At 44.8% G+C, this 23375-nt stretch overlaps 1 protein-coding gene across 3 annotated transcripts in view; it reads right to left on the bottom strand.

The window, feature by feature from the left end:
• Positions 1 to 23375, bottom strand: part of ADAMTS9 (ADAM metallopeptidase with thrombospondin type 1 motif 9) — a 162476-nt gene that overhangs the window by 9374 nt on the left and 129727 nt on the right. For all 3 annotated transcript variants that reach the window (XM_065933342.1, XM_065933345.1, XM_065933344.1), the window contains 8 exons: positions 15603 to 15776; positions 12686 to 12880; positions 11192 to 11324; positions 10892 to 10986; positions 10682 to 10776; positions 10454 to 10587; positions 8563 to 8654; positions 3473 to 3577 (listed from right to left, as the gene is read on the bottom strand). In XM_065933342.1, coding sequence (XP_065789414.1) covers positions 3473 to 3577; positions 8563 to 8654; positions 10454 to 10587; positions 10682 to 10776; positions 10892 to 10986; positions 11192 to 11324; positions 12686 to 12880; positions 15603 to 15776 — 1023 coding nt within the window. The remainder of the gene's footprint in view (positions 1 to 3472; positions 3578 to 8562; positions 8655 to 10453; positions 10588 to 10681; positions 10777 to 10891; positions 10987 to 11191; positions 11325 to 12685; positions 12881 to 15602; positions 15777 to 23375) is intronic.

Here is a 23375-nt window from a genome sequence, read left to right as displayed (position 1 = left end):
TGGGCCAAGTTCCCCCCTTTCTGTCTGGCTGCCCCTCACCCACAGAGCAGAAACTTGGTACAGTCAAAGCATTTGTCTAGAAGCCCATGCCTGGACCCAGGAGGCGTCCCATATGCCTCAGTCCTGGATGGGGAAGGGCCCGTGTAGACAAAATCCACGTGGTGTGATGGGGACCAGCCAGGTCCCGGCTCAGCCTCTGCTCAGGCTGCAGTCCCATCCTCCCATCACAAGCCAGCTTGCATCTTTCACCACCGTGACCAATAGCAAGCCTTAGGCCGATAAAAATGTGGTAACGCTGACAGCTAACGCTTCCTGTGCCCCTGCTGCCTGTCCAGTAAAACAGCTTTATCTCCCTATTTCGTTTATGCTCCACAAGAACCCAACTGGGTAAGACTACCATGATACCCATTTTATAGGTGAAGAAACTGAGGCCCCTGAGAAATTAAATAACTTGCCACGATAGCCAAACTGGTAAAAGCACGTCAGGCGATATGACTTAAGGGCCTGGAGGCTTAACCTCTATACTCTGTGGCTTCCGTGGGCTTTGATGACCGTGCTCTCCCAAGAGTTCAATGAGTAACCTGAAGGAATGGGACTGAAGGCACGTAAACTGTCCAGTAAACAGAGGATCTTTCAATAATAGAGGCTATTTCAATAACAAAAATCCTTATCAGTAAAAAAAAAAAAAAAATTAGAATTCTTCCCACTACATATATACGGGCAGCCAATAATGAGCCTGACACTGAGACTTATTTTTACCAGGTCTGTTCCTGTTGGTGAGACCGTGTACCCATCCTACAAGTGGTTCTTGTAATTCAGTTTTACCCTGAATGACTAGAGCTTTCTGTTAGTTTTTCTTGGGGAAACAACATTTTACACCAAGCAGGTTTAGAAAATGGAGGATTCCATTGTGTTTCTCCATCTGGTGCTCCCGGCAGAAAAGTGAAAGAAAGTGAAGCGTGAAGATGAGAGGACTGAATCAAAGCAGGGCTGTTTGGAGAATCGATCAGGACTGGCCAGGATCTGTACAAAATACAGCAGATTGGCTTCAGCCCCTCAGAAGCAAGACAGTGGTAAGGCAAGCTGGGAGCAGGATGTGACACAGTTTTTCAAAGCGTGTTGTGTGGAACAATGATAATTTGGGGAAATTAAGGTCTGACTTTGAAGAGAAGGCTCTGTGACTGGTTTAACTTAGGTCAGTGATTTTCAAAACGTGGTCCCAGACCAGGGCATCAGCAGCACCGGGGAAATTGTTGGGAATGTACATTTCAGGCCCCTCCCCAGGCTAGCTGTGTTTCAGCAAGTCCTGGCCCAAGTCTGAGAACCACTGATTTAGGGAAATGCTGGCTTCAATAGAACCACACAGGTTTCCTTCCCGTACACTTTATTCCAACCTCCAATACACGCACGGTTACTGTGACTCTTCCAGAGGGAAATAAAATATACAATTTTCCCCCAAGTGTCTTAGGCTGTGGAAGTCTGTTTCCACGGAGCATCCCTAGAGGATGCTGCTCTGTGAGCTGCACAGCAGGCCAGGCACACACAGCCTCATTTCTGGGGCTGCGAGGAGCTACAGATTGCTTAGCTCTGGCTCATGGGGATTAATAAGGAGTGCTCGACAGACCCTTGAGACTAATTCTGAGCTGTCTCTCTGAGCTGTCATGGAACACCAAGATTTAAAAAAAAAAGAAAATTTCTGACAGGCAACTGTGAAACCAATTCCCTTCGGCACAGGCAGAACCTCCCCCCTAAGGCTAGGGGAACAACCAGCCCATCTCGGCAGGGCAGTGATCATTGTCTACACAAGGTGGCGCTCCAGGCTGCAATTATTTTTAGGTTCTGGACGAACACTGCAATGACCCTAACAAAACTAAAACTAAGGTTTCAACACTGTTCACATAGATGGTTTTCCACATAATCATGGTTTAAGTATGACCACGTTTGAGGCAATGCATTTTTTTGGTCTCTCTTGGTCACTGCAACATAATATAAAGTAGAACACAAGAACATAATTTTTGGGCCCACTGTAAAGCACAGCAAGTGTGCTGTCTCTCGGTTCTCTTTCAGCACAAGCAAAAATATTAATGATTAAATTATAAGCAATCGATATAGCCATTTAGTTAAATCAGAGTTGAAGGAGTTAATTGACCTTCACAGAGAAAAGAAGAAGTTTTTTTTTTTTTCAAAGACACAAATTTAACCCTTGAAGCTATAAAAACCTCTGAAATAGTCCTGGAACATCATAATTGATGTTTCTTCTCTTCCTGGGTGGAAGCAGGCTGATTGAGCTGTTTCTTTATATTCAGATTTTGATAGGGTTTAGCAAATAAAAACACCGACTGCTCAGTCAGATGTGAATTTCAGATAAACAACACTTTTTTTAAAAGAAAAAGTATGTCCCATACAATGTTTTAGATGTGCTTATAGTGTAAAAAAAAAAAAAATTAAAAATCTTCCTTATTTGAAATTCAAATTTAACTGGGCATCCTATTTTGTCGGCAACCTCACCTTGGAGTAACACCCCACTTTCTGGTCCTCTTCTCTCTCCATTACTTACTTTTCTGAGGAGACCCTGAGACAGAGGTCACAGCTGTGGCAGGACTGGGGCTACAGGCCACACCTTGTAAGTTTCCCATTTGCCTGTGGGTCAGCTCCTGCCCTGCGTCCTCAGAACTTCTTGGCTGGAAAGGGCAGCGCTTCCTGCCCCAGTAGACATTAGACACCCCTGGGAAATTTCAAATTCTGCCCCTGTCACAGATTCCCTTTCAGTGAATCTGGATGAGGCCCAGGTACATGCATCTTAAACTTTCCCAAGTGACTCTAACATACCCCCAGGCTGAGCAACCAGACCAGAGCAGATTCAGAGTGTCCATCTGAGAGCTTGCTTGCTCAGCTGTAGGTCTTGCTCAGAAGCTCTGGGGCCCCAGAATCTTCACTGTCAACAAGCTGCCAGGTAATGCGGGTGCTCTGGGGTGATCCCACCGTGAACAGCTAGATTTTAGAGCAGGAGGAACTGACCTGTAGAGCCTGTGAATTTCTCTCTCCTCCTTTAGAAACCCTCCTGATGAGTGACTCCTTCTCCCAGCCCTTTTTGTATTATTTCATTTCTTCGGAAACAGACATCACTGTCCCTAAGCTCGCATAGGTGAGCTGCATGTTGGCTAACTAACTGCAAGATATCTGAGCCACACGCACCCTTAGAGGCTGCTGAGTGCTTTCGGCTTCCTGGTTAGGCATCCTTCTAATTGCTCCTGGCACTCAGGTTCATATCTCTGGGAAGAACTCATCAGAAGGGTAAGCAAGACTCTGCTCCACTCACCTGTCCACGTGCCAACCTTCCATTTATGTCCTCAGTTTTCTTCCTGACACTTTGTAAAATGGTTTGAGGAAGTTCCTTTAGCACCATAGCCTCAGAGAGAGGGAAAGAGGAGGAGAAAACAGAACTCATCCTCCAAGCCATGGGGACCCTTACCGGAGACTTCTTGATGTCAGAGACGGCGTAATTCCCTTGGGAGATCCACCTGGCAGATTCAGTTAGAGACAAACCGGTTCCGTAAAGGTTGATGCTAAAACGACCCTGGAATAAATGGCCAGTGAACAAGATTTTTAGTCCACGTGACATCCTGAGCAAAGGTCCCACACAATAAAAAGGTAACCTGGAGAAAGATATTAATTCATTATGATAGCTAACTAATGACTGAGGGTTCTTTGTAGTGGTGGTGGTGGGGGGCGGTTCTGAACGAGGCACTTTACATGCATCGTCTCATCCATCCTTGCAAGAGCAATCTGAAGGGAATTTTCCTCACAGATGGGGACAGGGAGGCCTGGCGAAGGTGATTAACTTCTCCAGGAGACACAAAAAGCCCAACTCAAATTTTCCTAACTTCAAAGTCCTCACTCTCAACCACCGCTATTCTGCGTCCCTAACACAGCAATCTTGATGTTGCTCACAATTATCAGATTCCTACAGGAACAAAATGCCACAGTGTAATTTTTTTAACAAGATCTCGCTGCCAAAGCTTCCTGGGCTTCAGCTCCCCACGGTGTTGAGCACGCTGAGTCCTAAGCACAGCGGGGCGAGACTTCAAAGGAGCGGCGCGTTCTCGGGATTAGCCTGCAGAGGGCGCGCGCGGCCTGCGCTGGACCAAGGTAGGGCCCGGCCAAGCTTCCAGGCCCAGGGAGCCCACACCTCCCAGCTGCGCTGTGGGATTCCTTGCCAAGCGTGGCCTCGGGTGTTTCCATTTTTATTTCCAAGGAGACAGTGCAGCAGAGAGCCTTTCTTGCCTTCTCCATCTGTCTCTGTGTATTTCTCTCTTGCAAAAATGACTCCACAAAGGCATCTTAAATAGATTCATGAGCAGTTTGGGAGTAAAAAGTGTGCTTTCTGCAAGAACCACAGACAGTGGGTGAAGGCTTCCTCTCTGAGCCTCAGAATGCAGTTTTTGTCAAAACGGTCTTAAATACATCAAAGAGAGGAGTGAGGTGGAGGCTCACACCTAATCAGACCAAAGTGTAATGTAGGCTTTTAATGTGGACAGATGATTTACCCTGTAGGAACCTCAGTTTGTCCATCTGTAAAATGGAAGGTAATAATAAGAGTGTCTCCCTCAGAGTAGATAGTGAGGACAAAATGAAATTAGCTGAGGACTGTATGGCTGGTCCTTAACAGATATTCAAAAATACTGGTATTAGTCCTGCATTTTCTTATTGTTTTGCAAGTGCTCGTTTTCCCTCTCCAATTAGCAGTAAGCTTACTGAGGGGTGGGACCTGGCACTGCTTTGCTTATTTACATCAGTTATGGTTTGCAACACACGACGAAGCACTTGATACAGTCTTGCTGTGCTTAGGCGCTCAGTCGTGTCCGACTCTTGGCAACCCCATGGACTGCAGCCCACCAGGCTTCTCTGTCCATGGAATTTTCCAGGCAAGAAGGCTGGAGTGGGTTGCCATTCCCTTCTCCAGGGGATCTTCCCAACCCAGGAATTGGAGTCAGGCCTCCCATATTGCAGGCGGATTCTTTACCAGCTGAGTCATCAGAAAGCCCTGTTATAGTCTTAATAAATATCAATATTACATCCTAGCACTTCCATAAAGACTTCCAGGATCAGGTGTAACTTGGAGGTTTCCTCTCCATGTTGGTCCCATAAATGCCAAACAGTTTATGAACTCTTAAGGGGCTTTAAATCCTATGTCTGTACACTGGGAACAAAGAACATTCCTATTCACAGAGGTGATGGGAGGATTTAGTGCGGTCTAAATCAGTGGATGTTATCAGAGGACATTTTTGCCCCCACGGGAAATCTGGCAACCTCAGGAGACATTTTTGGTTGCCATGAAACAGCTGGTGGGTACGTGAGCCATCAGCAGCTGATGCAGAGAGACCAGAGTTATTACTAAATATCCTACAAGGCACAGCCTAGTCCCCAACAACAGAGAATTATCCAGCCCAAAACATCAGTCGTGCTGTGGTCAGGGGGAGGAATTTATCCTAGAATCCTGACTCTTCTGCCTTTAGTGTGATCTCAGGCAAACGGCTTACCCTTCCTGAGGCCATCTGTAAAATGGGTAATAAGACAGAATTACAGAAGATATGACACACCTAGCCCAATACCCAGCAGAGAATAGGTGAGGTTTTAAAAATATTTTTGGAACTTGCTTTATGACAGTACCACGCAGATGTTAGTGGCTGTCGTGTTGAGTGACTTCAACACCCAGGTATCTGTGATTGTGGTTACACCGGATGCTCAAAACCCTCCTTGCCTAGCCTCCTTAGACACTGGCTTCTGGATATGCTACATTAGCCCACCTGGCCAATTCTTACCTTCCTAGCCTTCCTCCCCTGAAGAATGCCCAATCCTCACTATTGCCAAGGACACCCTCTTCTTTCCTTCCTTATCCTGTTTCCCATGAAGACTACCTGTCCAGCCTACATCTCAGAAGACAGACGTGATATGCTTTGACGTCAAAGTTCTTAGAAGGAGCAGGCTTCCAGCCCCAGGATGTGTCAGGCTGATCCCCATGTTCAGTGTCTGAGCACGTAGCTGAGCGGATTACATGCTGCCTAGATCTGCCTTTTCAGAGCAGGTGATAAACAAGTTTTTGTTCTTATTCTCTCTCTGGCCTTCTCAGGGTCAGGGATCTGCATTTTTAGCCAGCATCCTAGTTGATAATTAGCACTCTGAAAGTTGCCTGTCATCAGTGGAGTATAGACCTACTGTCCTTTCCCGCTCCAGTTCACAATATCTCTGTCCCCACAGGCCTTATCTTCAGGGTCTAAAGGGCATGAGAGTTTTAGCTACTATCTGCTGCTGCTGATTTAAGAGTAAAGGTGATTAAGGCATGCAACACTAGATATTCCAGAAAGGTCAGCAAAAGATGTAGCTTTGACAAAGGGAGGTTTTGTTCTCTGCTGGACAAGGGTGTGTGCTGTACAAGTCTTGTCTGAAAACGGGATCAGCCAGACACGTCTGCTGTCATGGATTCGGACTCAGATGTACTGGGCATCAAATCTGCCTCTCCCGAGCACCAGCGTGGGTTTGGATAAGTTACCTGACCTCTCCACACCTCTCAGCTGCCTCATCTGAGCGTTCTCACAGGATGCTGTGGATGATTAAACGCTACACTGATTTAGAAATTCTGAGCACAGTGTCTCAAGTGCAGTGAACACTCAGCAGATACTCATAACACCAGTATCAATAATAATAACGCCACATGCACTGTGATCAGGATAACAACATACACTCTGGCTGTCGAGGGCTGTCGAGGGCTCTTGGGGAACCCACCCTTAATGATACATAGATCCTTAAAGCAACAGCAGTGGATGGGGAGGAAAAAGAAGCAGATTGTCAAACACATGGCTCTGCTTGGATATCTCTGCAGTCACAGATCAGAGGACAAGCAGGGCTCCAGAGTAGTTTGCACAGTCGTGCTTTCTACAGACATTTCCCTGGAAAAGTGATTTGAAAAACTCCCAACTTTCACCAGCATTGTTGGTGCTCAATAAACTTCTAAGGAATTGAATTCTAAAAGTATCTGATACGATTTGAAGAATGGACTGGAAAAAATACAAGTTAGCCTCTCACTGGCTTTGCTTTTCTCACTTAGCAACTGCATTAGTGTCAGGATTTAGCAAATCAATCAGTTCCTTTGTCTCTGAGTTATTAAAATAATCGAATGCAAATTACCTCTCATTTACTTAAGTTTCCCCAAAGATGCACATATCGAAACAAGAAAATCCTGAGGCATTTGAAAAGGGCAGGGACGGCCAATCTATAAGCTGTTAAATGCAACCCATACGAATGGGGTGTTTGAAGTCATCAAGTGCTCTAAAGAAACCGCACTTCAAAAGTTTTCAATTCCTGGGTAATGGAGAAAAGGCCCCTTTTAACATTCTGTCCTTTGTTTATTTTCTTTCTCCCCTGAGAGCTTCCTTTTCGCTTCTCTAAAATGTTTAGCAATACTTTCTAAAGCTTGGGGCTGAGAAAACTCGTCGTTAAAAGAAAACTCAGATGTGTTTGTCTTTGGATGGTCTCTGGTTGTGTGTAAATGCATCCTGGGGAGGCAGTGCCTGGCACTCTGAGCATCTCCCAGTCCCAATTCCTTGAACCTGTGAAGGCTCACAGCAACATGAAGATTTCCAACACAGAGTCTGACAACAGCTTTATAAAGACCTCATGTAAACCAGCGAAAAAACTGGGGCCAGGTTCTCCTGTCCAGAATCACCTAATTCATTATATGTCTCCTGCCTTCTCCTTGCAGTAGTCTGTGGCAAAGACTGACACCTACTTGGCAAAGTGAGCCAAGGATGATTATATAACACCCTGTTTTAAAAGGCAAGTCAAATTAACAAACCACACCTCTAAGGAGGCAAAAACCTGCGCAACTGTCGAATGGGTAAGACTGTCACTGAGCAGCTCTGCTGCAGACAGAATCTAGGAGACAGCTTTGCACTTCCTGGTCCAGATGCTGCATGCTTATACAGTGGAAACTGGACTGACAGTTTTTCTGTGTCATGCAATATTCAGAATTTTTAACGTCTGACAGCAGAGTGTTCGAATCTGCTTGTACTGCCTTTTGAGAGACAACCGTGTGCACATCTCCCTAACTCTCCTGTGTGTGATAGGATACTGACGACTTGAAACGAGTCAGGGAGAAAACTGACACCCCAGAAATGGGCAAATGCTACAAACCACTGCTTCCCCCTGCCTCCATCCCTTGGAGAGCCAGTCATTAAACATTTACCAACATCATCATTTGTTTAACCAAAGCTTGCCATCTGATACCTGATTTCTTTATAAGATTTTACCATGATCACTGATGCATTTTGCTGAATGCAGAAGTCTGGCTCGTGGCCACGACCATTTCCTTAGGAAGCACCCCTAGGAGCTGAGAGGCTGGGAGCATCTGTAAGGCCTGGATACAGGTGGCCAAACTGCCTTGCAGAGCTAGAGCTGCCATTCTGATTACATTTACAGAAACAGATGCAGCCCAGGGTGGGGGTGGGGTGGCCGGGGTGGGCTGTGGATCCCTGGGGGCGGTGGGTTGGTCTCCCTGGTACGTACCTGTGGGCACTTGGCGGCACTGTAGCAGTCCCCAGCAGTGGCAAAGGGGACGGGATGTCCTTCACTGGTCCTGGCAAATTGTAAGTCAGTGGCTGTGGGGTTTTGGAGAAAGGGTTGAAGGGAGGGGAAAGGTGGGAGTAGGAGAAAGAGTTTGGGAAGGGACAGGATATTAACAAGGAGACAGAAGGGAAGAAGAAGAGTTAGAGAAGTCATAAGTGGGTATGGGAAATAAAAAAAAACAACAATCCAAAATATGATTAGTGAGCAAATGGATCCAGATGTACACTTGCTCTGCTCCCCACTCCCCCAGTCACTATATTTGTGGTTCCGAGAGCTTCCTTCCCTGGGTTTTACCAGCACTGTCTGTATCCTCCCAGTATGGAAGCCAAAAAAGGGGGTTTCAGATGACTCTGGACTCGATTCCTATATAAATAAATGTGTGAATCACCTCGCTTAAATGCAGTGTAATTGGATGACTGTGAACCTCCTGTAGACGGCGGCCTCGGAGGCTGCAGGACTGGGGAAATCAGCCATCCAAGCATTTCCAGCTACTTAGCAGTTCCTCCCCGAGGCTCAGCTGTCCTCCTGTGGCCCAGGCAGTCTAGTTGCCAAAATGTGGAGCAATTAGAACCCACATCTTGAAAATATTAATGGCAGTTTCTCAAGTTTGGGGCTAACTTGTAGTTTTTTAAAAAGCCAATAAAAACAATACTCGCGTTTTTAACCCTCATGTAGGTCCTGAGAACAGCTGGGAGATTGGGGAAGATGGCTCGGGAGCAGACATACTGAGAATCCTGCAAAATCTGATGGGGACTGGAGACCAGAGGCAGCTTTTTAAACCTTTCTGCTTTGTCTTTTGGGAATAGCAAGAGAAGGCCTCAATCTTTTCTGCAGTTTTGTGGGAGGGAAATCTGAGTCCCCCATCCTGCCTTTTCCAGCTTCAGCACCAGGAATCTCTGGGTCTCAGCTGGGGCAGTATTTAAGTGGGAAAAACTGCAGACTCTGCCCTTAGCCCTCATCAGTCTGGCTGAAGGCAATTAAAAATATCTTGGTACAAATCAAGTGTAATCTACCTCCAGAGGAAAGCAAGGCAAGATTACAGGAACAATGTTAATGAAGAAAACTTAATTATTCATTATTTCTGTTTTCCCTCCATTCGAGGGAACGGGTTGGGATATTTGAGCTGTCTTTAACCATTCCTATGATTAATGTCCCTAACAAAAATGCAGTGTCGGCCAGAGTATGAAATCAGCCCACGGGCAGGCTAGTTTAAAAAATAGGTAATTCTGTCCTCCATTTTTCTTCTGTAAATCAGCCATCAGAGCAAATTAGTTTTATGCTCGTGTGTGTGTGTGTGTGTGTGTGTGTGTGTGTGTGTGTGTGTGCATGTGCCCATGTATATACACTGCTGGTGGGAACCCAGGGTGGGGTGGATGTTGCTACATGAATTTCATAGCTTCAGAGTCTGCATCTGATCCCTTAAAACGTCTTCCTTCAGAACTTCTGCTCCCATGCTTGCTCTGCCTAACTCAACACTTGGCTTACTCCCACTTGGCCTTAAGGTCTCAACTGTGATGTCATATTTTGGGAGACGCTGCCCTGACTTCCCCACTATGATACACCCCTTTAATGTGCCTCTGTCTCCTCTGTTTGTCACAAATCTGATGGAGCACCACCCACTGCTCAGCCCTTTCCAGGCACTGGGGGGACCACAGTGATCAAAGGTGGAGCAAACCCCACCTTCAGGCAGCTTAGAGCAGGGTTGTCATCCCTGGATCGTAAGTTCATTTTCGTACCCTCTGGGCCTCGGCCCAACCCCTGAGCAGGATGTGTCATGGCCTGAATGGAAAGACCCACAGACACATGCCCCAGAATGCTCTATGGGACTTACTGATGATCTGCATGGCGGTCAGATCTATTCTGACCTTCTGGAAGCTGGAGAAGCCAGCCGCTGTGTAGTCCTTCCGACACTGACAGTCATCACGTCGGCTCCCGTTGTAGGGGCATTCGGTTGGGTTGTGCAACCTACAGGACAGAGAGAATGTTCTGGTGAGGATGGGGAGGCGTTTCTAGGGATCTCCAGGTGGTCTGGGCTCTTCCGAGCTTGGAGTTCTCCTACCTGTGCCCGTAAACCTCAGAGAAATTCTCAGAGTCGCCATGGACCAGTGTCACATACTCCTTGGGGTGGTCAGAGTGCATCCCTGCACAGAAGACCTGAAAGACAGACCAGACAAAACCTGCCAGGGGAGGCTCGGAAATGGGACCATGACAGCCGGGGCTGCTGGCTCTGAAAGCAGCGTAGAAATAATGACTGAGCTCGGACGAGTACCTTCAGGAGCTTTCCTGTGACAATCAGGAAGTATTCCCCATCTTCGCCGGCACCTTTCAGCCTTTTCACTTCCTTACAGTTCTGGGGCAACTCACCTAGAATACACAGATCCATGAACATTAGCGGTGAGTCTGCAGTGGCTGCCAATGGGACCGGTTACACTATTCACATGCACAGCGGTCAGCGTGGGGCCAATGTCTCAAAAATAAACTCTCTATTCCAGAAAACGGCAGGCAAGCGCATCAACAATGAGACCTGCTCTTCAAGCTCCAGAAAGGTGGCTTTGGTTGGCTGACTTACAGTTATAGATATTGTGGCAGGTTTTTCTTTCTTCTGGCTTCAGGTCAGCAGGGCATAAGTGGCTGGGCTGGTCGTCATTGGTGAGACATTGCACAGACCTGTGCATCACTCCCACGCCACACGACACGGAGCACTGTAAGCAGAGCAGGGTCAGTGAGGGGTCTGCGGAACCTGGGGGCCTGGGCTTCCTGAGGCATGGAGCTCAGAGCTTAGAGGTTTGTTCAGAACCCCTGTGTTGTGAAAACAAATATCTGATACGTGGACAGCACTTCCTATGGGCCAGTCTTTGTGCTGAGTTTTATACATACATGCCTTTACATATGTCCTTATGTACCTACATAGGTACTCAAGCATATGAGAAATAAATAATTTTCTCATCTAAGCCTTGCAATCACCCTATGAGATAGTACTAGTGTTATTCTATTTTTACAGAGGGAAAATTGGGGCTCAAATGTGAGGAAATTTGTTTAAGGTCACGGTGGATTCACAATTGAAACCTCAACCACTTCCAACTGGTCCCAAACTTCTGCCTGATCATCACTGCGCATCAGTGAAAGTCTCATAGTTAGCAGCCAGGAGGCTGGGGCAATTTTCTAGGGCAGTTTCAATTTCAAATATTCTTACCTGTTGTAACCCTAACGCAACCAAGAATTCCTGATCCAGAAGGACAAACAGGCTTCTTAGCAACAGAAGCTACAACAGTGAACACTTCTATAACCCTTATTAGGGGAAAGACAAGAGTTCTGGGTGCTTTTTAATTTTAAATTGTGTTCAAACATATGGAACTTAAAAAGGTGTCTTTATAACCCAAGTGGTTTTTATGCAAGAATATTCATTTCATCTTCATAACCCATTCTGCAGGGGACGAAACAGACATGAACATTTGGCTCCTTGTCCAAAGATCAAACAAGTCAATCCTAAAGAAATCAGTCCTGAATATTCATTGGAAGGACTGATGCTGAAGCTGAAGCTCCAATACTTTGACCACCTGATGCAAAGAACTGACTCACTGGAAAAGACCTTGATGCTGGGAAAGATCAAAGGCAGGAAGAGAAGGGGATGAAAGAGGACAAGATAGTTGGATTGCACCACTGACTCAATGGACATGAATTTCAGCAAGCTCTGAGAGATGGTGAAGGTCAGGGAAGCCTGGCGTGCTGCAGTCCATGGGGTTACAAAGCGTCAGACACAAGTGAGTGACTGAGCAACAACCACCAAGGCTGTTCAACTGGGAAGTGGCAGAACTGAGAATCAGGTGGAGGCTGTCTGGCATCAGGGCTAGCCACCCCCTCCCCTGGCCCCTGCTCTAAGCAGCAGACCCACCAATCAGAGCAGCCTTCTTTCCCTATCAGCCCATTTCAAGATGCTAACTCCTGTTTCTCTCCCAGGGCTCTCCTGGGAGGCAGTCACTCAGGACCACTCAGGTAAGGCATGTCTAAGTCGGGGTCTGAGACCCAGCAGCTGGCCACTGTGACCACCCAGCTGTCTACTTACGCTCCCCCAGTTGCCCACTCTCCAGGTGGCCGACACAGGGCACTCTCGCAGGAAGCAGGGCTGGACACTGGGTGGCTGCATGCCTGGGCAGTTGATGGTGGTTTGGTAGCTGTACTCGTAATTCTCCTTCCCGGTGTAAATCTCGCTACAGGAGACCAGCCTTTGTTTGTAGCCCTTTCCACAGGTCACTGAGCACTGGGAAGAGGGGGGTAGAGAGCAGAGGTTGGAGCAGGGCCTGGGGGCAGCCACAATAGGCCCCTGACCTCCACATCGAACGCTGACCCCGGGACAACAGGGCAGAGAGCTCACTTTATTAGCTTCTAATGCACTACAAGCAGCAGCCCACAGCACTCAGGGGACGTGCAAGCCCTACAGGAGCCTTCTAGGATCCATGCTCCCACTGCATATTTGCCCCCAACCAGTCCCCCGTGGGGGGCACCTCAAGCCTCTGCTCTGGATTTTCAAGGGGGAGAAGCAGGTGGGGGAGGCGCTCCGTCTGTCTTTGGGTCCACTTACAGCATCCAAAGCTCTACAAGGGTGGACAAATCACACTTTTCTGAACCTAACATGACTGCGTCAGAGAAGTGAACCGGTGAGATGCAGAGAGCGCCGGAGACGCCCTCTGTGTAAAACCCAGGCTCTTTGCCAAAAGAGGACTGTGGGACAATATCCTTTCCTACTTGATGGTCTGTTTGCCCATCTGCCCTCTGCTCAGTCTTCCGTCCCCTGTCTCCCTGGCTACGTATTGGGTTGGCCAAAAGTTCGTTCAGGTTTGTAGTAACAGAAAGCCCAAACAAACTTTTTGCCAATCCAGTATCTTGACTTAAATGTTACCTTTCTGCTTCTCTTTCACTCTCTCTCTAAATCATGCAGTCATTTAGTCCTTTTGCCATAATTATATGGCACTTAAAAATACCCAGACAATCCAGAAAAGGAGAAAAAAGTTTTTCACGGGTGTCCCAGCTCCCTTCTGTGATGGGACATTTAATTGGTTATTGGTAAGATTTCTAGATTGTGTTCAACTTCCTCAGCTACATACTTTATATGATATACTGTTTTAAAAAGAGAATGGAAATTGACCAACAAATTTAGTTTGGATGATATTTTTGGGAAAAGTCATCAAATAATTGGCCACTCGCTGTAAAAACGTTACACAAAACTAAGGTAGAGTTTCAGGATTCTCAAGGTCAAAGAAGGGGCCTGAGTTCCAGATGAACCCTGGAAATTGTATGCAGCATGTGGCGCATTTTGCTTTTCTCGGGGTGAGGGATCATAGCTTCCTGGCTCAGCTGTAAAGAATCTGCCTGCCAATGCAGGAGATGCAGGTTTGATCCCTGGTCAGGGAAAATCCTATAGAGTAGAGAATGGCAACCCATTCCAGTATTCTCTGCCTGGAAAATCCAATGGACAGAGGAGCCTTGCAGGCTACAGTCCATGGGGTTGCAAAGAGTCAGACAAGACTTAGCTACTAAATGACGACAACAACCATAGCTTCCATCAGTTCTCACTTGCTATTAAAACCAGTGTCTCTTTTTCCTGCTGTCTCCTGAGTTATCACATTAACCCACATGGCTGGCCGCTCCTGCAGCATTTCCAGGGGGAAGGCTCCCCTTGATGGGGTCCCTGAGGGAGGAGGGAGTCAGCCCAGCCACAGGCACGCAGAACATCCTCGGGCCTTCCCTTCCAGCTGGCTCGAGACTTGGAAACACTCTGTGTCCACTTTCTTCTTTGGCTGCTGCTGCTCAAATGCCCCAAGATGCAGCTGATACCAGGCCAGCGGAGCGCACGGCTAGCCTGAGGTATGTCATGCGTGGGTAGATGGCTTACAAATGGTGTCTGGCCAAGCCGTGGGTATTTTAGAGTATCCAAAATGCACGCCTTGACCTCAGTCTGCATTACTTTAAAGGCTGAATGTCTGAGATGGCAGGTGCTAAGACCCTTTCCCCCTACCAGGCGGGAGCAATAGGAATCCCCATTTATGTGGGGGATGCGCTGGGAGGTAGTCTTTTATGCCAATGGATGGGAGCTCCAAAAACGGTCAAGTTCTATCCAGAGGCCTCCAAGCTCTGAAAAGAACACATACCCTTCCGCAGCTGTTAAGAGCATCCTGAAAATGTTGAGTGCTCTGGCTTCCTTTATCCATTGCACACCAGAGTCCTCATGTGTAAGAGGCTCTCATCTCTGGGGGGTGGGGGGTTGGAGAGAGGAATAAGGTGGGGAACATCCCACGAATGAGTCTGAAAGATCACCTCTGCTAACACAGGACCCACATTTCTGCATGGCCTTCACTGGAGGGGAAGAGAACCTGATCCTCTTACACACCATGTGCTAGTCTGTCACTGCTGCTGCCAAGTCACGTCAGTCGTGACTGACTCTGTGTGACCCCATAGACGGCAGCCCCCCAGGCCACCGTTAGTCTGTCCCAGTCCCCGCCATTGTGTATTGCCTCCCTCATGCTAAGATATTTCTTTTCTTTCTTTTCTTTTTTTGGCTGTGCTATGCAGCATGGGGGATCTTAGTTCCCTGACGAGGGATCAGACTCATACCTGTGGCATTGTACAGAGTCTTAACCACTGGACTGCCAGGAAAGTCCCCTAAGATATTTTCTTATACTTAACCTTCTTCAGGCACCTATAGCCATCCTCTAAGAATTCCTTTCTAATGATAATAACAGGACATCAGGGTGAATCACATGATTTTAGAGTTGGGGGAGCTTGGACACCATCTCATGCACTTCCCCCGGTTTGCATATGTAGGACTCCAGCCCAGGAAGGCTGAGGGACTTGTCTGAGGGCTTCCAGTTCTCAGGGGAAGAACCAGCAGGTGGGTGTGTGTCTCCCACATTCTTGCCCTCATCAGTCTGTCACCCCTAGGCCATCGCTGCCTGAAGGCGGTTCCAGAACCCCCAAGACCATACCTCTGACCATTCTCCTGTGATCCAGACATACTCGCAGGGCTGCAGACTACAGCTCTCGCGGTCCGCAGGCCGTGTGCTCATGTCACAGTGCATGCCGTGAACCTCACCACCCTTGTCCTCATCCACACATGCCACCTTCCGGTACCTGGAGCCTTCACCACAAGTCTTGGTGCACTGTTATAGATAGACAAAACAGGTGGAGATGTGGAAGAGTAATAGGTGACTTCTCATGTCTTGTTACTGTGATCATTTATTTTCCTTTCTATATACTCTTTAAGACTGGGAGATCTCTGAGTGTAGGTATTATCGGAGAACTCATTATTTTACCCTCATAACTTAACAATGTAACTGAGAACAACACAGGTGACTACATATTGGATCTAATCCTTTGGCTCTAACTCTTGTGCTCTGTTGCCTGTACTTGGTCATGGTGCCTCTGTACCTTTTATAAGAGAATGTTGCCTGTAATGTATGTTATAGCCCATTCTCAAGGCTCTGACCTTTAAAGTATTCATATAAGAATAAAAAGTTGCCAAAAAGAATATAACAATGGTCCTATTGGAGGTTTACGGGAACGTTATGACCAGACCTACTTGGACAGCTCTGAGAACAAAGAATTCTGGTATCAAGAAGTTGGCAACAACTAGCCATATGAGTCTAGCTCTGGTTAAGATGGTTCCTTGGGACACTAGTCCACCATCTTTTTGGTCCACTGGCTTTCTGAATAAAGTCAGAAAATTGCTATTCCTTACCCAATACCTCATCCCTCGATTTACTGTGGCAAGCAGCATGAGCTTGAACTTGGTAACAACAATACTGTTTCTGCCATAGTGATCAGCATTCAATAACTGACTGACAGGATGAAGCAATGAAAGTGTGAATGAATGAAAATTGGATTTGGAAAGAACCTTACTTCACTCACTCAAACACTAAATCTCTTTAAAACATATGGCCTCTAGTTGTTGATGCTGAAATACCTCTAGAGTCAGGGAAGTTATTTCCTGTTCAGGTGGTCCATTTCATCTTATAACACAGAATTAAGCCTATCTCTTTGCTGACTCCAACCTCTTGTCCTAGTGGTTAATTGCAAGGGAGCATAAAGGACAAGTTTTGTTTCCTACAAATAACCACCCTCAGGCACCTGAGGATAGCTTTTCTGTGGCACTTATAGCCTTTTCTTCTCCAGACTGAACTGGTGTCATCCCTGGATCATTTGGCCAGTATCCACCAAGTTCCTAAGAACTGTCTGGCCCTGTGATGGGTCTGGATGAACGGTAATGGACACAAAGAGCACAGAGATGAGCTGTATTTTAGTAGCAAAGATGGACATTAAAGGGGTAGACAGCTAGGGATCAAGATTGAGCCACTACCATAATTTCCATTTTTCAGATGAATAAGCTAGGATTTAACCACCTAAACATCCCAGGCTATCCATCTCTTTGTGAGATAAACAGGATAGATGTTTTTTATTCCCATAAACCATGTGGAGAACACAGAGCAAGTGGTATGTTTCAATCTAGAATGATCTTTGTGCTGACCACAAATTACTTACCTCATTTTACTTTGACCAAGAGCAAGCCCCACTGTAAAACTTTTACCTTAGTTATCTGTGCTGTTAAAGGTCTTCCAAAACCTGTCCTATCTAAAGCGTCGGTGTCACTCAACATTTCAAGACTCTAGATTACCCAGGAAAGGCACTGTAACCAACCTGTGTCAAGGACAGCTTAGGTTTCCTTTGACCAGGGATTATAAACTGTTGTCTTGGGGCCTTATCCGACTACTTTGAACTGTCATTGTTGCTCACATAATATATTTTAAACTTTCTCCTGTTAGTCTAGAGAGTGTCACAGATCCCATTTCTCCTTTGTCTCTGACAAGTCTCCTTTGCTTTTATGACCTGCCTTACCCCAAAGGCATTTGAGCTTGCATTTTTTTTCCATTTATTTTTATTAGTTGGACTGATTCATGTCAATGTATGGCAAAAACCACTACAATACTGTAAAGTAATTAGCCTCCAAAGGCATTTGAATGTGGAATTCAGCTTGACCCAGAGATGTCTTACCTCATATACTCTTGCCTTTCTTTTCCTTTCTTTCCTCATTTCTTCCTTCTTTTCTCCCTTCCTTTCTTCTTTCTTTCTTTCTTTTTTTTTTTTTTGGTTAGGAAAATAGACATAATCCATTCACCATTTTAACCATTTGAAAGTGTACAACTCAGTGGCATATAATTACTAGCCATGCTGTGAAATCACATCACCCCAAAAGGGAACCCTTTAAGCAATCACTCCTCCTTCCCTCTTTCTCTCAGACTGTGGCAACCACCAATCTACTTTTTGTCTTCATGGATTTGCCTGTTCTGGGTATTTCATAGAAGTGGAATCATCCAATATGTGGCCTGTTGTGTCTGGCTTCTTTCATTTAATAAAATGCTTTCAAGGTCTTGCCATGTTGAGCACGGATCAGTATTTCATTCCTTTTTATGGCTGAATAGTCTATTGTATGGATATACCACATTTTTAAAATTCAAATATTAATGGACATTTGGGTTGTCTTGTATTTTCGCTATTATGAAGAGTGCTATTAACATTTGTATGCAAATTTGAACACCTGACTTCAATTCCTTTGAGTGTATCCTTAGGAGTTAGAAATGCTGGGTCATCTGGTATATCCATGTCTTTTGTGAGCTGCTTTGTTCTTTCAAAAAGTAGAGGTGGTATGTATGTGGCTGTGTCTTGATAGCTCCTTATCAAATATTTGCAAATTTAATTCAAAATTTCTGTTGCTTCTAATTCAACATCTAGAGCAAGGAATCATTCGTAATTTTTCTGGGGCACAAGTCTGAATAGAAAACAGTGTGAGATGAGCATAGAGGAGCATCCTTTCCTACCAGTGCAGGAGACTTGCTGTGCCTGATGCCTAGCCCGGCTCTGACTCAGCAGTTCTTGGGATTTCTCTTCTCCTGAAGGATACTGAGAACCATTGTGAAGTAATAATGTTTCAGTTGCTTCATTAAAAAAGGCTAAATGAGCCACTGAATGTCACAAAACAAAACTGACTAATCTGTGATGTGTAGATCTGTGCAGAAGACATACTTAACTCCCCACAGAAAAGGTAATTCCTGAGAAATCAGGACTTAGGTAGTGCAGAGAAGAACATATTACTGAGCAGTCAACCTAGACTAAACCTTCCAGTGTCCTCTTTTATTTTCACTAATCCATAGGACTTTAAGCTGTATCAATAAGTAACAGTTTAGAGCAGAAAAGCAAGGATTACTTTTCTGCTTGTTAGATGTTTCTCCCTTGGTCTTAAGTAATGCTTAACTACCATAAAAACTACTTCGCCAATGGCGGCAAAGGGCATTGGGAAACCTTATTTTGAATATAACTTTTAGAACAACTAAAGTAAGTAAATAAGTGACTTGCCCAGTGGTTTGGAATGAGTCAACAGTGGTTCTGAAAATCACTTAGCATAGCCATTCTCCTGGGGTTTTAAATCCTAACCAGAGCATAGGGGCTGGGTAATCAGAAAGCAATCCAGCCCACACTACAGGGTTTTATTAGCTTTCAGCAATATCACCCATTCGACCCATGTAAGATTTATGATTCTTTCCTCTGTCCTGGAATATGACCTAGAATGTTCTGGAAAACAGATGGAAAAGCTCAACTAAGCTTATTTTAACTTTCAGAAGATTTTTCTCCAATTTCTTTATAGCTTTTAGAAAAATCTATACGAAGTGTGTAAGACACACTACCAGCCTCTCTGAAATTCAGCATACCTGTGATTCAGAAGGCAACTACCACAGCCCTAGGTTCACTTAGGTAGTTTGCCCCTTGTCCCATGGGCTACATGTGCCTATAAATGTGTTCAAACTCACAGGGGGGAAACAACGTTTTAAATTTGAGGGTGAGGAAGATCTAAAATAAACTTTTACGGCACTATTTTATTTAGCTAGTTTGGCTGACCACACAGTGATGTCTACAAAGGATCATTTAATGCAATGAGTAGACGTTGTCTTTCCTAAAAGATTGGAATCGAGTTGCTTTACTTTTTTTTTGCTTAGGTGCTCTAACTGTAGAGGAAAGAAAATCATTCTTCATATTCACCTGCTCAACCTGTATGGTTGCTGATTTTCTCCATGGATGAAAGAATGTGTTGTGTTCTTACTAGGGTCAGGCTATCACTGTTGAATAGTGTGTGGGAAAGCAAGCAAAAGAACAAATGAAGAACGTGACAGTATAGTGTTCTGGTTGTGCTAAACAGAGACTTTGGCTAAAAGGAACAGAAAGTAAAAATCAATTTATCCAAACATTGCTTTACATCCAAAAAAGAAAAAGCAACCTTCAAATTACAACAGGTTCATTTTAAAAGTGGAGTTTGGGCATCTTTGTCCTAAAATATTATATGTGCCAGGGTAAAAGGCAGAAATAACTGTGTGGATACATTTTGTAACTTTAAAGTCATTCACTCATTTAACCAATACAAACACACCTCAGAGACATAGTGGGTTTGGTTCCAGATCATCACAATAAAGGGAATATCACATTAAAGTGAGTCACAAGGGTTTCCTAGTTTTCCAAGGCACAAAAAAAAAATTATATTTGCACTATAATCTACTATGTCATAGCACTATATCTAAAAATGTACATAATTTTAAAACTCTTTACTGATTTAAAACAAACATGCACACACAGCTGCCCATCACCTCAGCCTTCAGTGTATCCCAGCAGGAACATAAAAAATCACGGCTCACGGGTCCACAAACACACTGGGCTCTGTCCTCCCTCTCTCTTCTACTAGAATCACCTCCTCTTGGCACTTTACCCCTGACCACCCTAGAGAAGGGAGGGCTAGCCTATCATTCTCTATTTCAGCACCTTGTCCATATTGTTGTTTTTTTTTTCTATCCCAGCACTTTTCATAATCAGCAATTTCATAGAACGTGTCTGTTTGCTTGTCTTCTGTCTGTCTCTTTCACTAGATAATCAATCCCCACCATAGCAATTTCACATTTTCTATTGTAACTGTACCGTCTAATGCCTGGCACTATGCAGGTACTTGATAAAGAATTGTTGAATACATGAATGAAGGAATGAGTAATAATGAGTTAGTATTTGGCCCTTGTTCACACATCAAAACCTGATCACTCCCTACTGTAAACTTCATAAAATCTTTGTAACCAACTGGCCAAGGACCTGCAGCTCATGACTAATTTTCCGGTTGTAAGAGGATGAACTTGGGAATCATTTTACAGCTGATATCAATAAAAGTTTTTAGAATCCAAATATGCGTTAGAGTGGTCCAAGTCCCTGCACCGGGTCAAACAGCCATGGGGTGGGCAGCTCTACAAAGGCCAGGCAGATCTGAGCACAGCTTGTCCATGGCAATGTGACAGGAAAGTAAAACATCTGTCCTTACAGGAAAAACAGAACTTGTCTGACTTTTCTAAAAGCCATTTTACAAGGCTGTGATTTTAGAGTTGAAGCCAATTACCAGGTCTTGTTTTATAAAGTCTTTTCTTCTTCCTTCCTTCCTTCCTTTCTCTCTCTCTCTCTCCCTCCCTTTCTCTTTCCTCCCCTTCCTTCCTTCCTCTCTTCCCTTCCTTCCTTCTTTTCTTCCCTCTACCTATTATTCTCTCGCTACATTCATTCATGGAGTCACTCATTCATCAAATGTTTTCAATGCTGCAGCCACTGTGCTAAAAGCTGGGGAAAACTCTGGTGAACAAGCTTTATGACTTCAAACAGCTGATAATATTGACAGCAAAGACAGGCAAAAATGATTCAGAGCACTAAATGCTGAAGCAGAGTATTTTCAGGGTGCAATGAGAGTGGACAAGAGGGCTACCTGACTCAGTCATTCGAGGGAAGGTATGATCAGCAAGGGCTTCTGAAAAGATACGACATCTTATCTGAGACCTGAAGGATGAGCAAAGGTCACTGAAAAAGGACCCCAACAAGGAAAGGAGGAGGGCAGTCTTACTGTGATACAGAGGTACTAGGGAGGAAGGAAAGTATTCTGGGTAAAGATAAGAAAAGGTAAAAAAAAGAACACTTGTTAAGTCCTGGGAGATTTACTCCTTAAAGCTAAGAGATGTATAACCCACATACTCAGAATTCATATTTGATCAAAAGCCCTATAAGTAAGCTGTAAGTAAATTCATTAGCTTACTTATAGGGCTTTTGATAATCTATAAATTTATAGACAATAATACTATAAGTTTCTTATGATAGTAATTTTCAAAAGAATTAAAAGGTCAATTTTTTAAACTCAGCCTCAAGAGCATAATAATTCAAAAGTGAGTAAAACTGAGCAGTGAAAAGCTAAATAACTAGCCCAAAGTTGGCAGGTGATCTTAAAAGCCCAACATTGTGATACATAGTCTTTGCTGAAGCGCTGGTCATCATCTGAACTCTCCATCAAGAGTTCACTGTATCAGAGAAGTAACATTTGTGGAAGGCCTAAAATATGCTAGGCACTGCACTGAATCCCTCACTTAACCTCACTTAAACTATGACCCTGATTCAGCAAAGTCTGACACATAATACCCATTTTGCAGATGAACTAAATGGAGCCCAGAGATTTGATGTCAATTCCCCAGAGTCCCAGGGGGTCTTGTTTACAATGTGGTTTTCTGAAGAGAGCAATTTTCTCTTCTTCAATTATTTTGTGCTGTATCTGAAAGTCCGGGCTCTACCCTTGTGGTACCATGAATAAACATGAACTCCCCTTCCCCAGTATAGTCAACAGGCCTCTCAATACACAAAGGGGACCAGTGACATGCTCCATCTTCATCAAGACTTCCCCTCAACCACACGCCATAAGGTCTGATTGTCAACCAACTAGGCCAAGAATTTCATTTTAAGAAGAGAGTGGGGTAGTCACCCTCTAGAGAATTCTACTAATACTTTGATGCCAACTATGAAGAAAGAGGCTGGCCAAGCCAAAATTAAAATAAAATAAAAGAATTCACCTGGGATGTATGTCAACATGGGAGAAGGTAGAATATAACCATTCAGAGCATGTATTCCTGAGGTCAGGCTTCTGGGCTTCAAATCCCAGTCTTATTACTTAGTAACTACATGAACTTGGATGAATTAACTTAGCTAAGCCTCAAGCTTCCTCATCTTTAAGTGCGGGTAAAAATTTAATTACAACACCAGAGAGTTATGGAAAAGGTTAAATGAGGTCCTCCATATAAAAATACTCAATAGAGTGCTTGGTCCATACTTTAACGAACAATGAGATGTATTACTTTTATTATCATTTGTATTAGGGCCACTGTACCAGATAATCATAGAGGATGCCCCTCACATTGTAGCCTATGGGAATGGCACCTTTGGGCTTGTACAGTGTACAGCCTGTGTGACTGTATACAACATTCCTGATATCATGCTATTGTGCATAGGTGGAACTCATGCTTCTCAAGGTGGACACTTGGATTATTTCTCATGAAGAGGAAGGTGCCATTTGCTATATGCCTGGCATGAAACACACCTTGCCAACAAACAGTGGCTTTTTAATAGTGTCCAAGAGGAGAGCAAAATGAAAAAATGCACATGTAGAAAGTAAACAACAGCTCTGAGTTAGCTGTCAAAAACAGCTAAGAAGAAGAGAACTTCCCATAATGGGATGGGATGGGGGTGGCAAGTGTCCAGCATCTGATTCACTGGAATCTAAGGCTGTGCCCTGACATCTCACTGACATCAGGTCAAGGTGTCAGTTGATGAGGGGTGGGAAGTTAAGACGTGTTTGCACAAAGCACATACGAGGTAAA

Source organism: Muntiacus reevesi, chromosome 4, assembly GCF_963930625.1.
Source record: "Muntiacus reevesi chromosome 4, mMunRee1.1, whole genome shotgun sequence".
NCBI lineage: Eukaryota > Metazoa > Chordata > Mammalia > Artiodactyla > Cervidae > Muntiacus > Muntiacus reevesi.
This window is presented reverse-complemented; position numbering and strand designations above follow the sequence as displayed.